The sequence below is a fragment of the Rhea pennata genome, chromosome 4 (assembly GCF_028389875.1).
Source record: "Rhea pennata isolate bPtePen1 chromosome 4, bPtePen1.pri, whole genome shotgun sequence".
In the NCBI taxonomy this organism is placed as follows: domain Eukaryota; kingdom Metazoa; phylum Chordata; class Aves; order Rheiformes; family Rheidae; genus Rhea; species Rhea pennata.
In genome coordinates this window covers 52143102-52156546 of record NC_084666.1, presented here as the reverse complement: position 1 = coordinate 52156546, position 13445 = coordinate 52143102, and the positions used below count along the sequence as shown (strand labels likewise).

The 13445-nt window shown below is 37.3% G+C and overlaps 1 protein-coding gene across 1 annotated transcript in view; it reads left to right on the top strand.

The window, feature by feature from the left end:
• Positions 1 to 13445, top strand: part of NAA15 (N-alpha-acetyltransferase 15, NatA auxiliary subunit) — a 43704-nt gene that overhangs the window by 7053 nt on the left and 23206 nt on the right. Inside the window, exons 2-4 of the mRNA XM_062573960.1 lie at positions 9387 to 9471; positions 10390 to 10494; positions 11276 to 11433. Of these exons, the coding sequence (XP_062429944.1) occupies positions 9387 to 9471; positions 10390 to 10494; positions 11276 to 11433 (348 nt within the window). The remainder of the gene's footprint in view (positions 1 to 9386; positions 9472 to 10389; positions 10495 to 11275; positions 11434 to 13445) is intronic.

The following is a 13445-nucleotide window of genomic DNA, read 5'->3' as shown; positions in this document are numbered from 1 at the left end:
CTTCCCACTTTCAAGATCTTCTTTATTACATTCAGCTTGAATTAGTGCACCATAGTAACTTGACCTGATCTAGTCTAGTTGGAGCAAGAGTGTTGTAAAACCCCCTTGAGCTGCACAGTGACGAGACTTACTAGTCTCTAAGCTGCTGCGTCTGAACAGTGCTAGCAGAAATTAACATCCTAGAATCATCTGAATGTTGAACGTGCATATAATGTATCTCAAATGCACACATTAGCCAATGCTAAGGCAAAGTGCGTTAAAGCCATTCTGCTGCAAAAGCTCTTGTTGGACTGCAACTGCCAGCATAGCCATGTGCTGCTACAAGTGACTGTGTTGGTGGCCTCTACTGGGAGAAATTGTGGAGTCCACTACAGGACCCCTGTTGCCACGGTTGAAAGGGTTTTTGCCTGCCTGCCTTCTGCTCAAGCCTAAGAGGTCCTCAGGAAAGAGGGTAGCAGAGAGTGAAATCCCTGAACTGTCCTCACAGAGGAACCCGTTCCCATCATGCTTTGTCCTTGAGAACCTTTCAGATGCAGGTAGAAATTTCCCTTTGCATATGTGCATATCGGTTTTACTATTTGATAACTGGTATGTGATGAGGAATAGACACTATACATTGCCTCTTATGAGGACACTTACAGGCTATGTGAACTGCTAAAAAAAGATTGAGAACTAGTGGACTAGGAATAAGAATTTAAGGTTGATAGAAGTTATTTCAATTTTGGTTCTAATTTTCTTCAGAAAAACTTGCTTTTTGACTAGTCCATTGTAACATTGACTAAACTAGGATTGTTGCTTTGCTGGAGTAACCGGCACTGAACTGTGATTTCTAAGTGTTAGAGTTTTCATTAGTTTTAATTCAGTTAATCTATAGATACTACAATTAAAAATGTGACTTATTTGCTTGTAATTCAAGAAAATATGCAACCTTATCAGAGAAAACAGTTAAGTTCTTTATAAAAAGTTATTTGTAAAAATCTGTCTTTCTGGTAGAAATTGTACACTACTGTTTTGTAACTCCTTCAGTTCAAAGAGCGTAGTGATTGGGAATGTGATCCCATCCCACACATTTGGGTTTGTGTATTCTTTTGCCTTGCTCCTCACCCCCATTTAAAGACATTATGTTGAACTTCTCTTATACCAGCATCTACTGAGTTCAAGTGAGGATTCAAAGAAAGCAGGCCATGGTGCTTTGGTGCACCGTTCGGCCGAGTTGGGAAGCAGATGGTGCTTTCTGCGGTTCTGTGGTTTGATGTTTAGTCTTGAGGAAAAGCTTAATTTTTGCATGCTTCCAGGTAAGAAGAGAAAAAGTAGCTTCTCCTCTGTGTTGCTCTCCTAGGGCTATCTTCAGCTTGCTTATGAGGGATACTTAATTCCCCTTCTCGCCTGTTCTGTCAGATGCAAAATTGAGGCTAGGTGGACTCCTGTGAGACTTCCCTCCCAGACACACACACTACTGCAGAGTAGTTTAAACCACTATTGAATCAGCTAGGCTGGGCATAGGTATCTTCTCAAGTGCCCCTCTTAGAAAGGATCTCCCTGCTGTATTTTAATCTAGGTGGTCCTTTGCTCATGCTGGGTTAAATTCAGATCGGAAGTTTGAAGTTCCGTGCAGCATGATCTTCTGAGATCTTGCTGAAAATATGCTGAGCGAACTTGAATGAAACCTGAATGTGGTGTGGATCATAGTGCTCTGAAACTTCCTTCAAGACTCGTAGTAATTCCTGCCATTATATTTTGGTTGTTAAACTTTTACAGAACATGAAGACTGATTTGTAATAAAAAGGTGCTCCTGAAAGTGAATGTGTCCAAAATATTCATGTGTAATGGCAGAGTCAAGACTGCCATATGCTATATATTTGATGCTGAGATACATACTTGAATGTAAAATTCAGTATTTGATTCTTATCCTTACTTTTTAGTAGGAAACGCGAACTCGACCATTAAAAAGCCTCTATTTTGAGAGGGAATGTGTGGGGGACAGATAAAACGTGTTGCCTGTTTACCTGTAGCAAACAGTTAGTACCTGGTTTTATAAGTTCCAGGGCTTTCTAACATTTCTTTAATATTCCTAAAATGCATTTGTGGAAATATTTTTTTTTATATATAATATTTACAGTGCAGTGCTGAATTAAGTCTGGATAAAAGTCGTCTCAGTGCTATTGTCAGCAGTCCTTGAAAGTGCTACTGTAATCAGTAGCATGGCCTGTCAGTTTTCCTTGTGTATAACCTTGTGGGTAACCAGTGGAATAGCTAAGAATCCAAGTCAGTCTTATTTGCTAGCAGTAAGTTTGATAACAAAGTTTAGAAAGTAGGGAAGATTTAGAACTGGAAAACTGGAGTGGGGTAAGAAGGGAAATCCGCCTCTATCTAGCAGCTAGATATCTAGGTAACCTGTAAATAGTTAAGTCTTTCTACCTTGCTTAATGGCAGGCATCAAGTAAGAAATGTAGAGGTGACATTCCACACTCTTGGTATCTCATGGTGGGCAAGGATACATATAAGACACCTGCTGGCCAAAGACTGACTGCCCAAAAGTCTTAGTTTCACTTAATTTACTTCATAGAACTGTATTAAAGCAGGTGCTATTTTATTACTGTAAATACAGAAAATGGATTAAAAGGTATGAAAAAATCTTAGTATGCTTAGAATATGCTGTACTTCTGGCCACAGCATGTACAGAGAAGCTTTTTAAATGTTTCGAAACATCTGGTAGCTTATAAAAATTAAAATAGCAAATCTATCAATAGAGATGGTGTGCTGATGGAGATTCAGTTTCTTTTCTTTTAAAGTATTAGGGTTAACCTTACTTTTTGAAAAGCTAAGGTTTTGCGACTCTGAAGCCGGACAGGAAAGGGAGTGGGCCTGGTCCTCCACGTTGTGCTGCTGTTGCACGCTGCAGTGCATGTTGTCACAAGCCATGGCTGGAGTGCCTGCCTGGTGAGCATCGTGAACAGGCAGCAGCTGCTGGCTTCAGAAATAGGCGTGTGCGGGGGCTTGGCTTGGAAGAGGCAACTCTGCTGTTTTACATGGAATCACGGAATGGTTGAGGTTGGAAGGGACCTCTGGAGATCATTTAGTCCACCCCCCCTGCTCAAGCAGGGTCACCTAGAGCACACTGCACAGGATCACATCAGGTGGGTTTTGAGTATCTCTAGAGACTCCACAGCCTCTCTGGGCATCCTGTTCCAGTGCTCTGTCACCCTCACAGCAAAGAAGCTTTTGCTTATATTCAAGTGGAACTTCCTGTGTTCCAATTTGTGCCTGTTGCCTTTTAGTCATCTTTGGAACTGTGAAATACGTTTTTTCTTGACAACAGCTTTCCCAGTTTAAGGGTTGATGGGCTGGGCATAACTACCTCAAGCTATTCATCTGAGAGGAGAGAAACTACCCAGATGGAGACTGTTGCAGCTTCCAGTGGGCCTGTGTCTTTGTGTCCTAGAAGTACTTGAGGTGACGCCATTCCTACTTCTGTGACTTTTTACTGATTCTTTTCCTTCCACCTACGAAGAAAGTACTGACTCCCTTACGGGCTTTCTGGCACAGACTGTGTATTAACTCTCACTCATCTTTCCTTATGTTACTCTTTTCCTTCCTCCTTTCCAGGGTTTACTGTTTTAAGAGTTTTCTTTCATGTTTCTGTCCCTGTTCTTCCTTCCAGCCACAGATTCACAAAGGTGTTTGCCAGCCGTGATGGCACATGCCATGTTTCTTCCTTTTCTCTCATTCATTTAAGCTTTCAGCCTGTAACCTCTTTTGAAGAGGGAGGAAAGTGTATGCATGTCCTTAGACAGAGGAATCTGAGTGGTGCTGTTGGACCCACTCTGAAACAATTTCCTCCTCTTTTCTGAAGAAGTAAAAGCCTCTCTTGATTTGTTCCCTTCCATCCCCTTCTCAAGGTGTAGAGTGTTCCTGTACATAAGGTGAGAAAACTCATAAACTTACAGTTTGGAATGTTTGCATTAACAGAATGAAATAGACTCAAAGTATTAACATGAAGGTCTGGAGAGTTTGTGTATAGCAAATCACTTACGTGCCTTGACCTACCAAACACTTGATAATAGAGCTCTATGTTTCTTTACTGGGGGAAATATGCAACTATTAGTGTTTGGTTTTTCATTCAGTGCTTCAGGTGGTAAAAGTACATGATCAGTTTCAGATATTTCTTTTTTCTTCCCTGGGTTGATGGGAACCTTTCCATGAACTTCAGTGGATAGAATTTCATAAGGCATTTTTTTTTCCTGGTAGCCTAAAAGGAGAACTTGCTACTATTTTCATTGTGAGTTTACTCTGTTACAAAACTTAAAATGCAAGGTATTTTATATTACTCAAAAAAATCTGCGTGCAACTATTTATCATTACTAGCATGTATTTAATCTTGGCTGACTTTCCTTAAACTTCAAGGTGAAAGACTGTTAGAGTACATAAAATAGAACTGTTTAGAGATAAGATTTCATGTTTGTAGCCAGTAGACCATCTGAGCAGCTGTACTTAAAAGCAAATTGCAAAACTCTAAAATGCCCCTTCTGCTTGTGACAATGCCTTAGTTACTCTAGAGACACCTTTTTAAGTACCTGTGGCAGGACCACTTTTGCAACAGGTTTTACAGCTTTCACACCTAATTAAGTGGGAGTAAATGGTGGTTCTGTGTTCAGGGAGGATACCTAGGTAGTAATCTGTATGACTGATTTGAAAACAAAACCAAAAAAACCTATGCTTGATCCTGTTGTGTTGCCACCTGTAAGCTCTCCTTGAACTGTGACCAGTAGTTTATTAAAGTGAAGCAGACAGTTTCTTCAAAGCAAGTAATAACTAAAAAGTGTAAATAACTAGTCAAGTTAACAACAACAAAAACTCAATGTCTAAACAGATTTTCTTTTGCATAATCCCTAATCTTCTCTTGCTAGGTGGTTGCCCTGCTATCCTATCTTTGAGGGCAGAGAGAGCTTCCTTATGGTGATTCCTTCCTCTTTGTATCCCTCTTGCTTTGAAAGCTCCCTCTGAGCATCTTTTCTTATTCCCCTTTGCCTTCTGTGGTTTCCTTTTAGAAAAAGGAGGAGGAGACAGGATGGAGTGTGGGGGTAGAGTCCCTGTTTGTGATGCTTATAAGTCTTCACCCTTTTTGTTTCAGCTGTATGATTCCGTTTAGTACCCAGAAAATAATACATTGTAACTTAGTCATATAGCCTTTTTTCCACTCTCTTCTGAAGTTTTACTGGTGTTTTTATCTGTGCTTTTAAAGAAACTGAAAACTAACCAACACCTTTCATGATGCGACAGCAACATTAAATAGATTAAGTTGAGGTAGATAGACCATTTTAAAGCACTGTCATAACATCTTTTTTTTTTTTTTTTTCATTTGAATCCTGAGCTGCAGTTCTCTTAGGAGGACTTGAAAATTGTCTGCTGTTAGGCAGGTTTACACTGCTGTCAGCTGTCCAGCATCCAGAATCAGTAAACTAGGATGAGTAAGATTCTGTTATGAATGCCATTCTAATTACCATAGATCTGTCTTCCAGAGATGAGTATTTCTTTACTCTTACACTCGAGTTGCAGCATTCGTATCATAGTAAGATAAAACCTTTAAAAGTCTTACCATTTGCTTAAGTGAGTTAAAGTGTATGAATTAGTGTTTATGGCATTACTTCATCTTCCTTTTGTCTTCTACTTAAAGATTAGCACAGGCAATGGATGAACAAAGAAAAAGAATAAAACTAGTTTTAAAAGTTCATGTTGTATGCCAATCTTGCATTGTGATTGCCTTTCATAAAGAAAGGAGGCTAAGGTAAAAGTAAATTGCTAAGCATTCCTCTACAGTTTTATTAAATCCAAATCTATCATTTCACAGTCAGTTTGCTCATATTTCTAGAGGAATAAAGACTCAGTTTTATGATGTATTGCAATATACTTCAGACCTTATTAATAGTGAAAATAAACAGATGTTAATCTCACTCTTCACTTGTGTGTCAAAAATATTCAGTCTCATCAGGTAAGCACTGCAAAATAAGAAAGGAGAAACTTAGAAATATATTTTTCCTTTGACTTCTAGAGTCATTTAAATCAGGGCACTGTTTAAGGAAGGCTGTGCCTTCCAACTTTTATCTTTGTATTTAAGCAGTAAAATACATAAGGCAAACAGAAGGCAACCCATTTCAGAAATTAGTGTTATCAATGTAATGGTTTTTTGCTAATAGTTTCCCCAAAATGTTGCAGATGCTTTTCACTGCAGGCTAATCCTGTTCCGCTGTACATGTGAGGCAGCTGTGTGAGCAGAGAATTGAGTGCTCCCTTATTACCCTGGGAGGGGAGGAGAGGGGATTGCATCCTGCTCAGCTGCATATGGTGTTCTTCAGCAGGCCCAGCCAATTGCACTTCAGGGAGCTGCTGCCTTAGAGTTTGAAACTGTCTTGCAAGGTTAACTAGTCCTTTTAAAAACAAGGTGCAGCTCTCAAAGCCGTGTAAAGTTCTGAGTGTGATGACTTCATGCAAATAACTAATTTTTGAAGGCATTGCATCTATCCTAAAAACCTTATAGATTAAATTATAAAATACGAAGTTGGCTGTTTTGAATTGTGAGGAAATGTAACATAGGAACTGAAGATGCAAACGTCTGAATGTATGTGCCTTGCACATGAGTATTCCCATGAGCTTTCTACCCACAAATGATGTTGTAAGGCTGTAGGACATTCCCTCTGCTATCTTAACTTGGCAGTACTCTTCACAGGAAATTGTTTTGTCTGAATTTTTGCTTATGCCTTTGTGGATCTATGGAGGAAAGAACTTAAGTCATAAAACTCCCTTCTTCCTCCTTTCCAATCCCCTCAATATCTTCAAATTCCAAAAGATGAGAGATTTTTTTTTTAATGGTAGTAATAATGCCCTCTTCTGGGGAGAAGCTTTCATCTATGTAATAATGATATCTTAGTAAAATAGTTCAAGAAGTTACATAATATACAAAGAACACATTTATCAAGTATATTCAAAGATGTCTAATTATGGGGAAAATGAGAACAGGAGGGACTGGTGAAGAAGGGACTGGATTAACAGGAAGGAGACCATGTGGAAGTCTTTCATTATGCTGAGTACATGAACTATAGAAGCCTATGCTGCTGATTTGTAAACACAGTAATGTATGCTAAAACAGCACTTTTTTCTAGAGTTTTCTGTAGGTAAAGTAATAACTGTTAATCCCTTGTATATACAAACAGATGTAGGAGCTACTGGGAAAGAACAAAGTAGTTCGGATATATTTTAAATCAACTTTAAACTTTAAAAAAAAATCCCAATTCCAGAAAAAAATGCTCTTGCCTAATGAAAGGATCTTTGTAGATAATGTGGGTTTTTTCACGTTTTCAGTGTCTGTGTGGAATGACGGAGATTACAAATCAGTGATGCCAAAGGCAAGTGATACTGGAGTTTTGACTCTTGAGAAGTTCAGAACTTAACAAGCGAACACACCTGCTATATAGAGTTCTTTAATTTTTTCAGATCAAAGTAGTAGAGTTCAGGAAATTTATTCTATTCATGTTAGAGTACCTATTATTAGGAAGAAGCTGTAGAAAATATCATAGATTAAGAGAAATAATTGGAAGATTTGAAATTTGCTTTTGTTTTACTCATTTGTGTAATATTTTGATGAGCGGTGATTACTGCCTATGATCCTAATGTACATGGAGTTCTGTTTCAGGACCTCTCGATGCTCATCAAGAGCTCAGGTGTCTGGCAGACTTGATCAGTTAATGTTTGTTGGATCGATGTAGATTTTGGATTTAGTCAGCTGCACTGTGGGCAGATATCTGTGACAATAAAACCACTAGCAATTTGTAGTGATTTAATTCTTGGCAATGAAAAAAAACCCAAACCCTGTGAAGCATGTTATTAAACATACACTGAGCTTGTAGTGCCTGTTTATTCCCTTAAATACTATGAAATCTTTTTTCAGGCCAGAAGTGAAGTATTGAGTGAGAGTAATGAAATGTAGTGATACAGTTCTGGAGAGGAGTGCAGAGAGAACAGCACCAGTTCTGTCTCCAGCAGATTTTCAGCAAGTTGTTCAGCTGGGCAGACCTGGATGGCTTAGCTCAGGAGATACTGCCAGAGTAATTATTGCCACAAAATCACTGCCATGTTTCTCACTCATTCACTGTTTGTTCAATCTTAAGAAATTTCAAACAGCATAGGGTAGAAGTCCTAAATCACTTCAGAACAGCAACAAGCATAACAATGTTGTGAAAAATCAGGTGAATAACATAAAAACAGTTCTTGATCTGAATAAAATTGTTTCAAAAAATTTAGATTTGTTCAGAAAATGGTGGAATACCGGTAGAACTTGCCAACCGTGATTTTCTAATTTTAGCTGTCATTTTGTGGATACCTGTTGTCCTGAAAATTTTCTGCAAAAGTAATTTATTATTATTATTATATAAACCTGTATTATATAGACCTAATATACACTTGTTGATGTTGGCTTGTAAGATAATTACAGACATTGACACTGCAGGACTTGATTATTGTCTTGCAGAGAGCTCCTTTCTGCTTTGGCAGAGGGGAGGTTAACTCTTTTGAGGGTTCTCAGGCTCCTGCTTACCAAGCACTTTACCTGTAAATTAGAGAGTAGTCTGTAATTAAACTGTCTCAATTCATGTAGTTCGAATGATTAGGTTAGTACTGCTTACGGGCAGACCTGCTGCAGTGAACACTTCTAGCCTCATAAAGGAATGGGTAATTCTGGCACTGGTAATCTTTTGAATGTACCACTGGATTCAAGCTTTGAAATGTCATAGTATACTGCGTAGTAATTCATAGGAGGGGAGCGCATTGTAGAGTTACTGTAGTATTAACAGTAGTAGAGATTTTTGCATCATAAATGTGTGTATATGGTGAAGTAATGGTAGTGCGCACCAACTTTGAAAGTGTGGATGCATATGTGGTACGTGTCGTGTTGAAGCTGATAAAAGAAGTTGCTTTCAGAGATGGTATAAACTCAGTTCTGATCTTCTTGCCTGTATGTGTTTTGGAGTTTCTCATGGTCTTTTTGCAGAAGATAATTGAGCTAAAGTGAGTTGAAAGCTTACCAAGATACATTATTAAACAAGAGTTTTTGTTAAAGAAAACTTGAATGTATTTAGACGTTTACACTTCCCATGATGTTTTACCTGAGAAATTGCTGTGTTGTAATATGTCTTCAGATATACATTTGAAATCGGGCTCTCATTACCATATATTGCTTAATCTAATGATAGGAAGAATTCTAATTACAGGAAGTAAAGAGACTTGTTAAAATGTTAATGCATTTTTCTGAAGATTCACTGATGCTTAACATGGGGATGCGGGGAAAAGTTTCATGCTACGTTTTCTGAATGAACTTATTTGTTCTTCTTCATCAGAGGTGTTATGAACATAAGCAGTATAGAAATGGGCTGAAGTTCTGTAAACAGATCCTTTCTAACCCAAAGTTTGCAGAACATGGAGGTGAGTTTTCAAATGGCATTTTCTCACTATTTTCCTACAATACACTTTAGGATAGAGAAATAACTTAGATTTTGTAAATACTTACAGTGCTTTATTAACCATTTGCCCTTAAAATACATTGTCTTAAGGTGGAGTAATAAGAACTTCCAGAAACCTACACCATGATAACAGTCATTGCTGACAAAATTTGCAATTTTGAAGTCAGATCTTACTTGCATTTGAGAGCGATAGATTGTCATAGTCTATCATGAGCTGCATGTTTAATATTCATTTCAATATGATGCAAGTTTCTTGATACACATCTGGATTGCTTAAATCACTTTTAAGGGGAAATGGGTCTCAATTCTTCTGAAGGAGAAAGTGCAAGACGGAAGAGCAGTCGACAGCACATGTGTATTAACTTTGCTGTCTTGTTGCTTTGTTTTCGAAGGAATAATTTGGGGGCAGAAAAGAAAAAGGTGTTTGTTCCTCACTGACTTTTCAACCTGTTTTTACTGTGGAGTTGAGACTCTTTCCACTGTCGAAAAAACTTCTTTTTTGCCAACTGGATTGGTGTGAATAGATGTGTAGAGGGCTCAAGAGTGTTGTGAATAAATGCTTGATTGATTATAATATTCTTTTATGGTAAACCTTCTTTCTCTCCCAAAGGCTATAGAGAAGATGAGATAATTTTTACTACCTTTAAAATAAAATTCTACTTTACTTTTGATATAAATACTGCATTGAATTTATTGTGGAGTGTGATACACAAGTGAATAATCTCCAAGTGTAGCTTTGCTCGTGAAAGAAGAACGCCAGATCCTGATGCTGCTTAGTACTGAGTATAAAATTGCAGTTACAGATTTTAAAGTTGTTATATAAAGCTTAAAAGCTGTTATAAAAACAAATAACTTATATTTGCTTTATCCTAATGTTTAGAAACTTTGGCAATGAAAGGACTAACATTAAACTGTCTAGGGAAGAAAGAGGAAGCATATGAACTTGTGCGCAGAGGCTTAAGGAATGACTTAAAGAGTCATGTCTGTATCCTTTTTGAAATATGACGATCATTTATGAATGGGAAAAGAGAGGGGTTTGTGTGTCGGGGAGAAGATGTATGTTTTGTTTTTTATTTGTTGTTGTTTTATCTTTCTGTAATTACTTAATTTATAGAATAGCAGCAAGACCCTGTAGCAGTAGTCTTCAAACTGGGAGTTCGGAATCTTAAATTTTACGTCTAATACATAGCAATATTTTGTCTAAACTGTCCAAAGGGCAGATGTTTTGCAGCTATTCTTGCAGTCACAGTTAATTCAAATACTCTGGCATGTATTATGTTTTTTTTTTTAAATCATTAAACTGTAACTCTAAATTTCAGAATTTATAGTGGGCCCAACTAGAACTAAGTGCATTTGGTTTGCTTTAAAAATGTTAGTAGCTGCAGTGACATTCATAAGAACTTGTAATATACTGGAAATGCATCTACTCCAGTTGTCTAATGTAAGCCCTTATTCAAAAACATTTTATGCAGTCCTGATAGTCGTCTTAGAGATGCTACTACTTGGTTTCTCACCCCCCTCCCCATATAGGGAAGTAGAATTTGTAGTTAATTATATGCGTCCTATGTACCTAACTGGTGAATAGATCTGTATCTTCAGTTAGCAATCTGTTTGTTTGGCTGAACAAAAGAACTCTAATGATTATAGTAATGTTATTGTCTGCTTATAAACTGGTTAAGAGGTTTTACCAACTGTTATGTCACTGCTACATTGGATCTGTTTTCTCCCTACTCAAATTTAGTAGTATCCTTAACAGAGTTTTCCAGGTTGGCATGTGTATGGCCTTCTTCAGAGGTCAGACAAGAAGTATGATGAAGCTATCAAATGTTATAGAAATGCACTGAAATGGGATAAAGACAATCTTCAAATTTTGAGAGATCTTTCTCTGCTACAGATTCAAATGAGGGATCTTGAAGGTTACAGGGTAAGTCTACATACTACATTTATTATCAATTTCTCACATCACAGCAAAGGTTGCAAATTGTTACATGCAGCTTTAAAAATATAGAATTATATCAGGAAACCTGAAGTGTTAAAACTATTATTATGTAAAACTATTATGTTAAAGCTTATTAAAGGCAGACATACTACTGACCAATTTTTGTAAGGTATAAAAGTTTAATGGCATATTAAATGACTTTATTTTTTCAGTGCAGAATTGTTTGCTCCAGGACACTTTTCTTTTAATGCTGTAAATACAGCTATAGATATTGCCAGCTCTTATTACACTCTTGAAAGGCTCCTGTAGCTACCAGGTTATGTTCTGAAGACGACTGATCATCAGGCAAGGGAGTTGCTGGGTTTTATTCTGTTTTGGGTTTTTTTTTTTGTTTGTTTGTTTGTTTTTCATTTTTTAACCACTTCGAGCCATATATTCCTCCTCCTGGTTACCCATGGAAACCTCTAACTTAGTAGCCGCCACTTTTCTCTTCGCAGTGGGTAACAATACAAAGTAAACAGTGTGCTGTGTGACAACACGTTTTACTTCCCAGCCAGTCCAGGTGTTAGTGACAGTACTGCCCACTGGCTCCAAGTATTTCCTTACGTTTCCTATGACCTGTAAGATTGTGGATCAGAACTCTCGAATGTTCCCCTTCTTTATTTTAGAACTCTCAAAATGTTTAGATTACTATCTTGTTTTCTTCTGTTTATTTTAGAGTAAAACTGAACACAATTTGGTAATTTAGGTTGAAACCTCTTTTTGTACTCGTTTCTGCAGTGCCAAGTTATATTTGCTTTCGTTTGAACTTGTCTCGGTTTTTCCGTATTTGCAATATCAGATGTTCAGCATGGACAAGCCATTATGAAGCAGTAGTGTCGTGGCAGTGGTACCTCTGTAAAGAACAATGCAGCCGTTCTACTGCCTTCTATGCTACTCGCAATGTATTTAGTTTTTTTGCATTTCCTTGAATTGCAAACTGATGTCTAGTTGCTGCTACCTTTATTTCTTAAAAAGTAGTAACTTCTGTTTACTGTGCATATTGCTGAGTGTCTTTGTGGTTAAAGCTAAGTCTTAGTTGCTGCATGTTTATAATTTCTAAATATCCTTTTATATTTCTTCTGTCTTCATACTCAAGACCCCTCTTTATCTTGAATCTATGATAGTCATTGCTGCTCACTTAAGAGTAGACCAAAGAATTATTATAGATCATCAGATCATCTTTTTGTATTTCTTGCCCAACTATGCAGGGAAAGATGACGGTGGTCACCCTATGGATTTGTAATTCAAACACAGACTTACTTAAAATAAGATTAGTTTTTCCTTACTTATATTTGTGTGCCTAAGAGCTTGTCTGTCTTTCAGTTTATATAGGCTGATGTAACAAGGTATTCCATTTCTCTGCAAAAAAAGCTTGCTAAATTTGAGATTTTTTCCAAAGGGACTTTGGATAATATTTATTGTCAGGTTTTCATCTTTTCAGTTTTTTCTTGGTCTATGAAAGTTGTTTGTTAAAACACATTGGTTGGTTTCTCATCAATTATTTCCTCTTCAAACTGGGGTAATGTTAGTATGCCAAAAAAGTTTTGCTCTTGGAGTTGTGTGGAATCATCAGCTAAAATAGGTCCCCAGTGAATTTATTGCTGGTTTAGGGTATTTTGTAATCACTCTTCTTTCATATTAGTCACATATTAGTTGACTCGTCTCTTGCTGAGACATAGTATCCCATAATTTAGCATAGGTTCTAAAGTTCACTGGCAGACTCTGCATTCTCTTTGTTATAACGGCTTCTGGATAAATTTGAATACCAACACGTAATTATTAAGCATAGAAATAACACATGGTTATAGAATACATTAGGTGTTCAATGTTAAAATGCTTTAAAGCCAGTAATTCCTGACTGCTCATATGCTAGTTTGAAGAGTGCAAATTTGCTCTCAAGTCCTGGAGTAAGCTTTGCCTTAACTTTACCTTCTACTTTCTCCCATTTTATAACA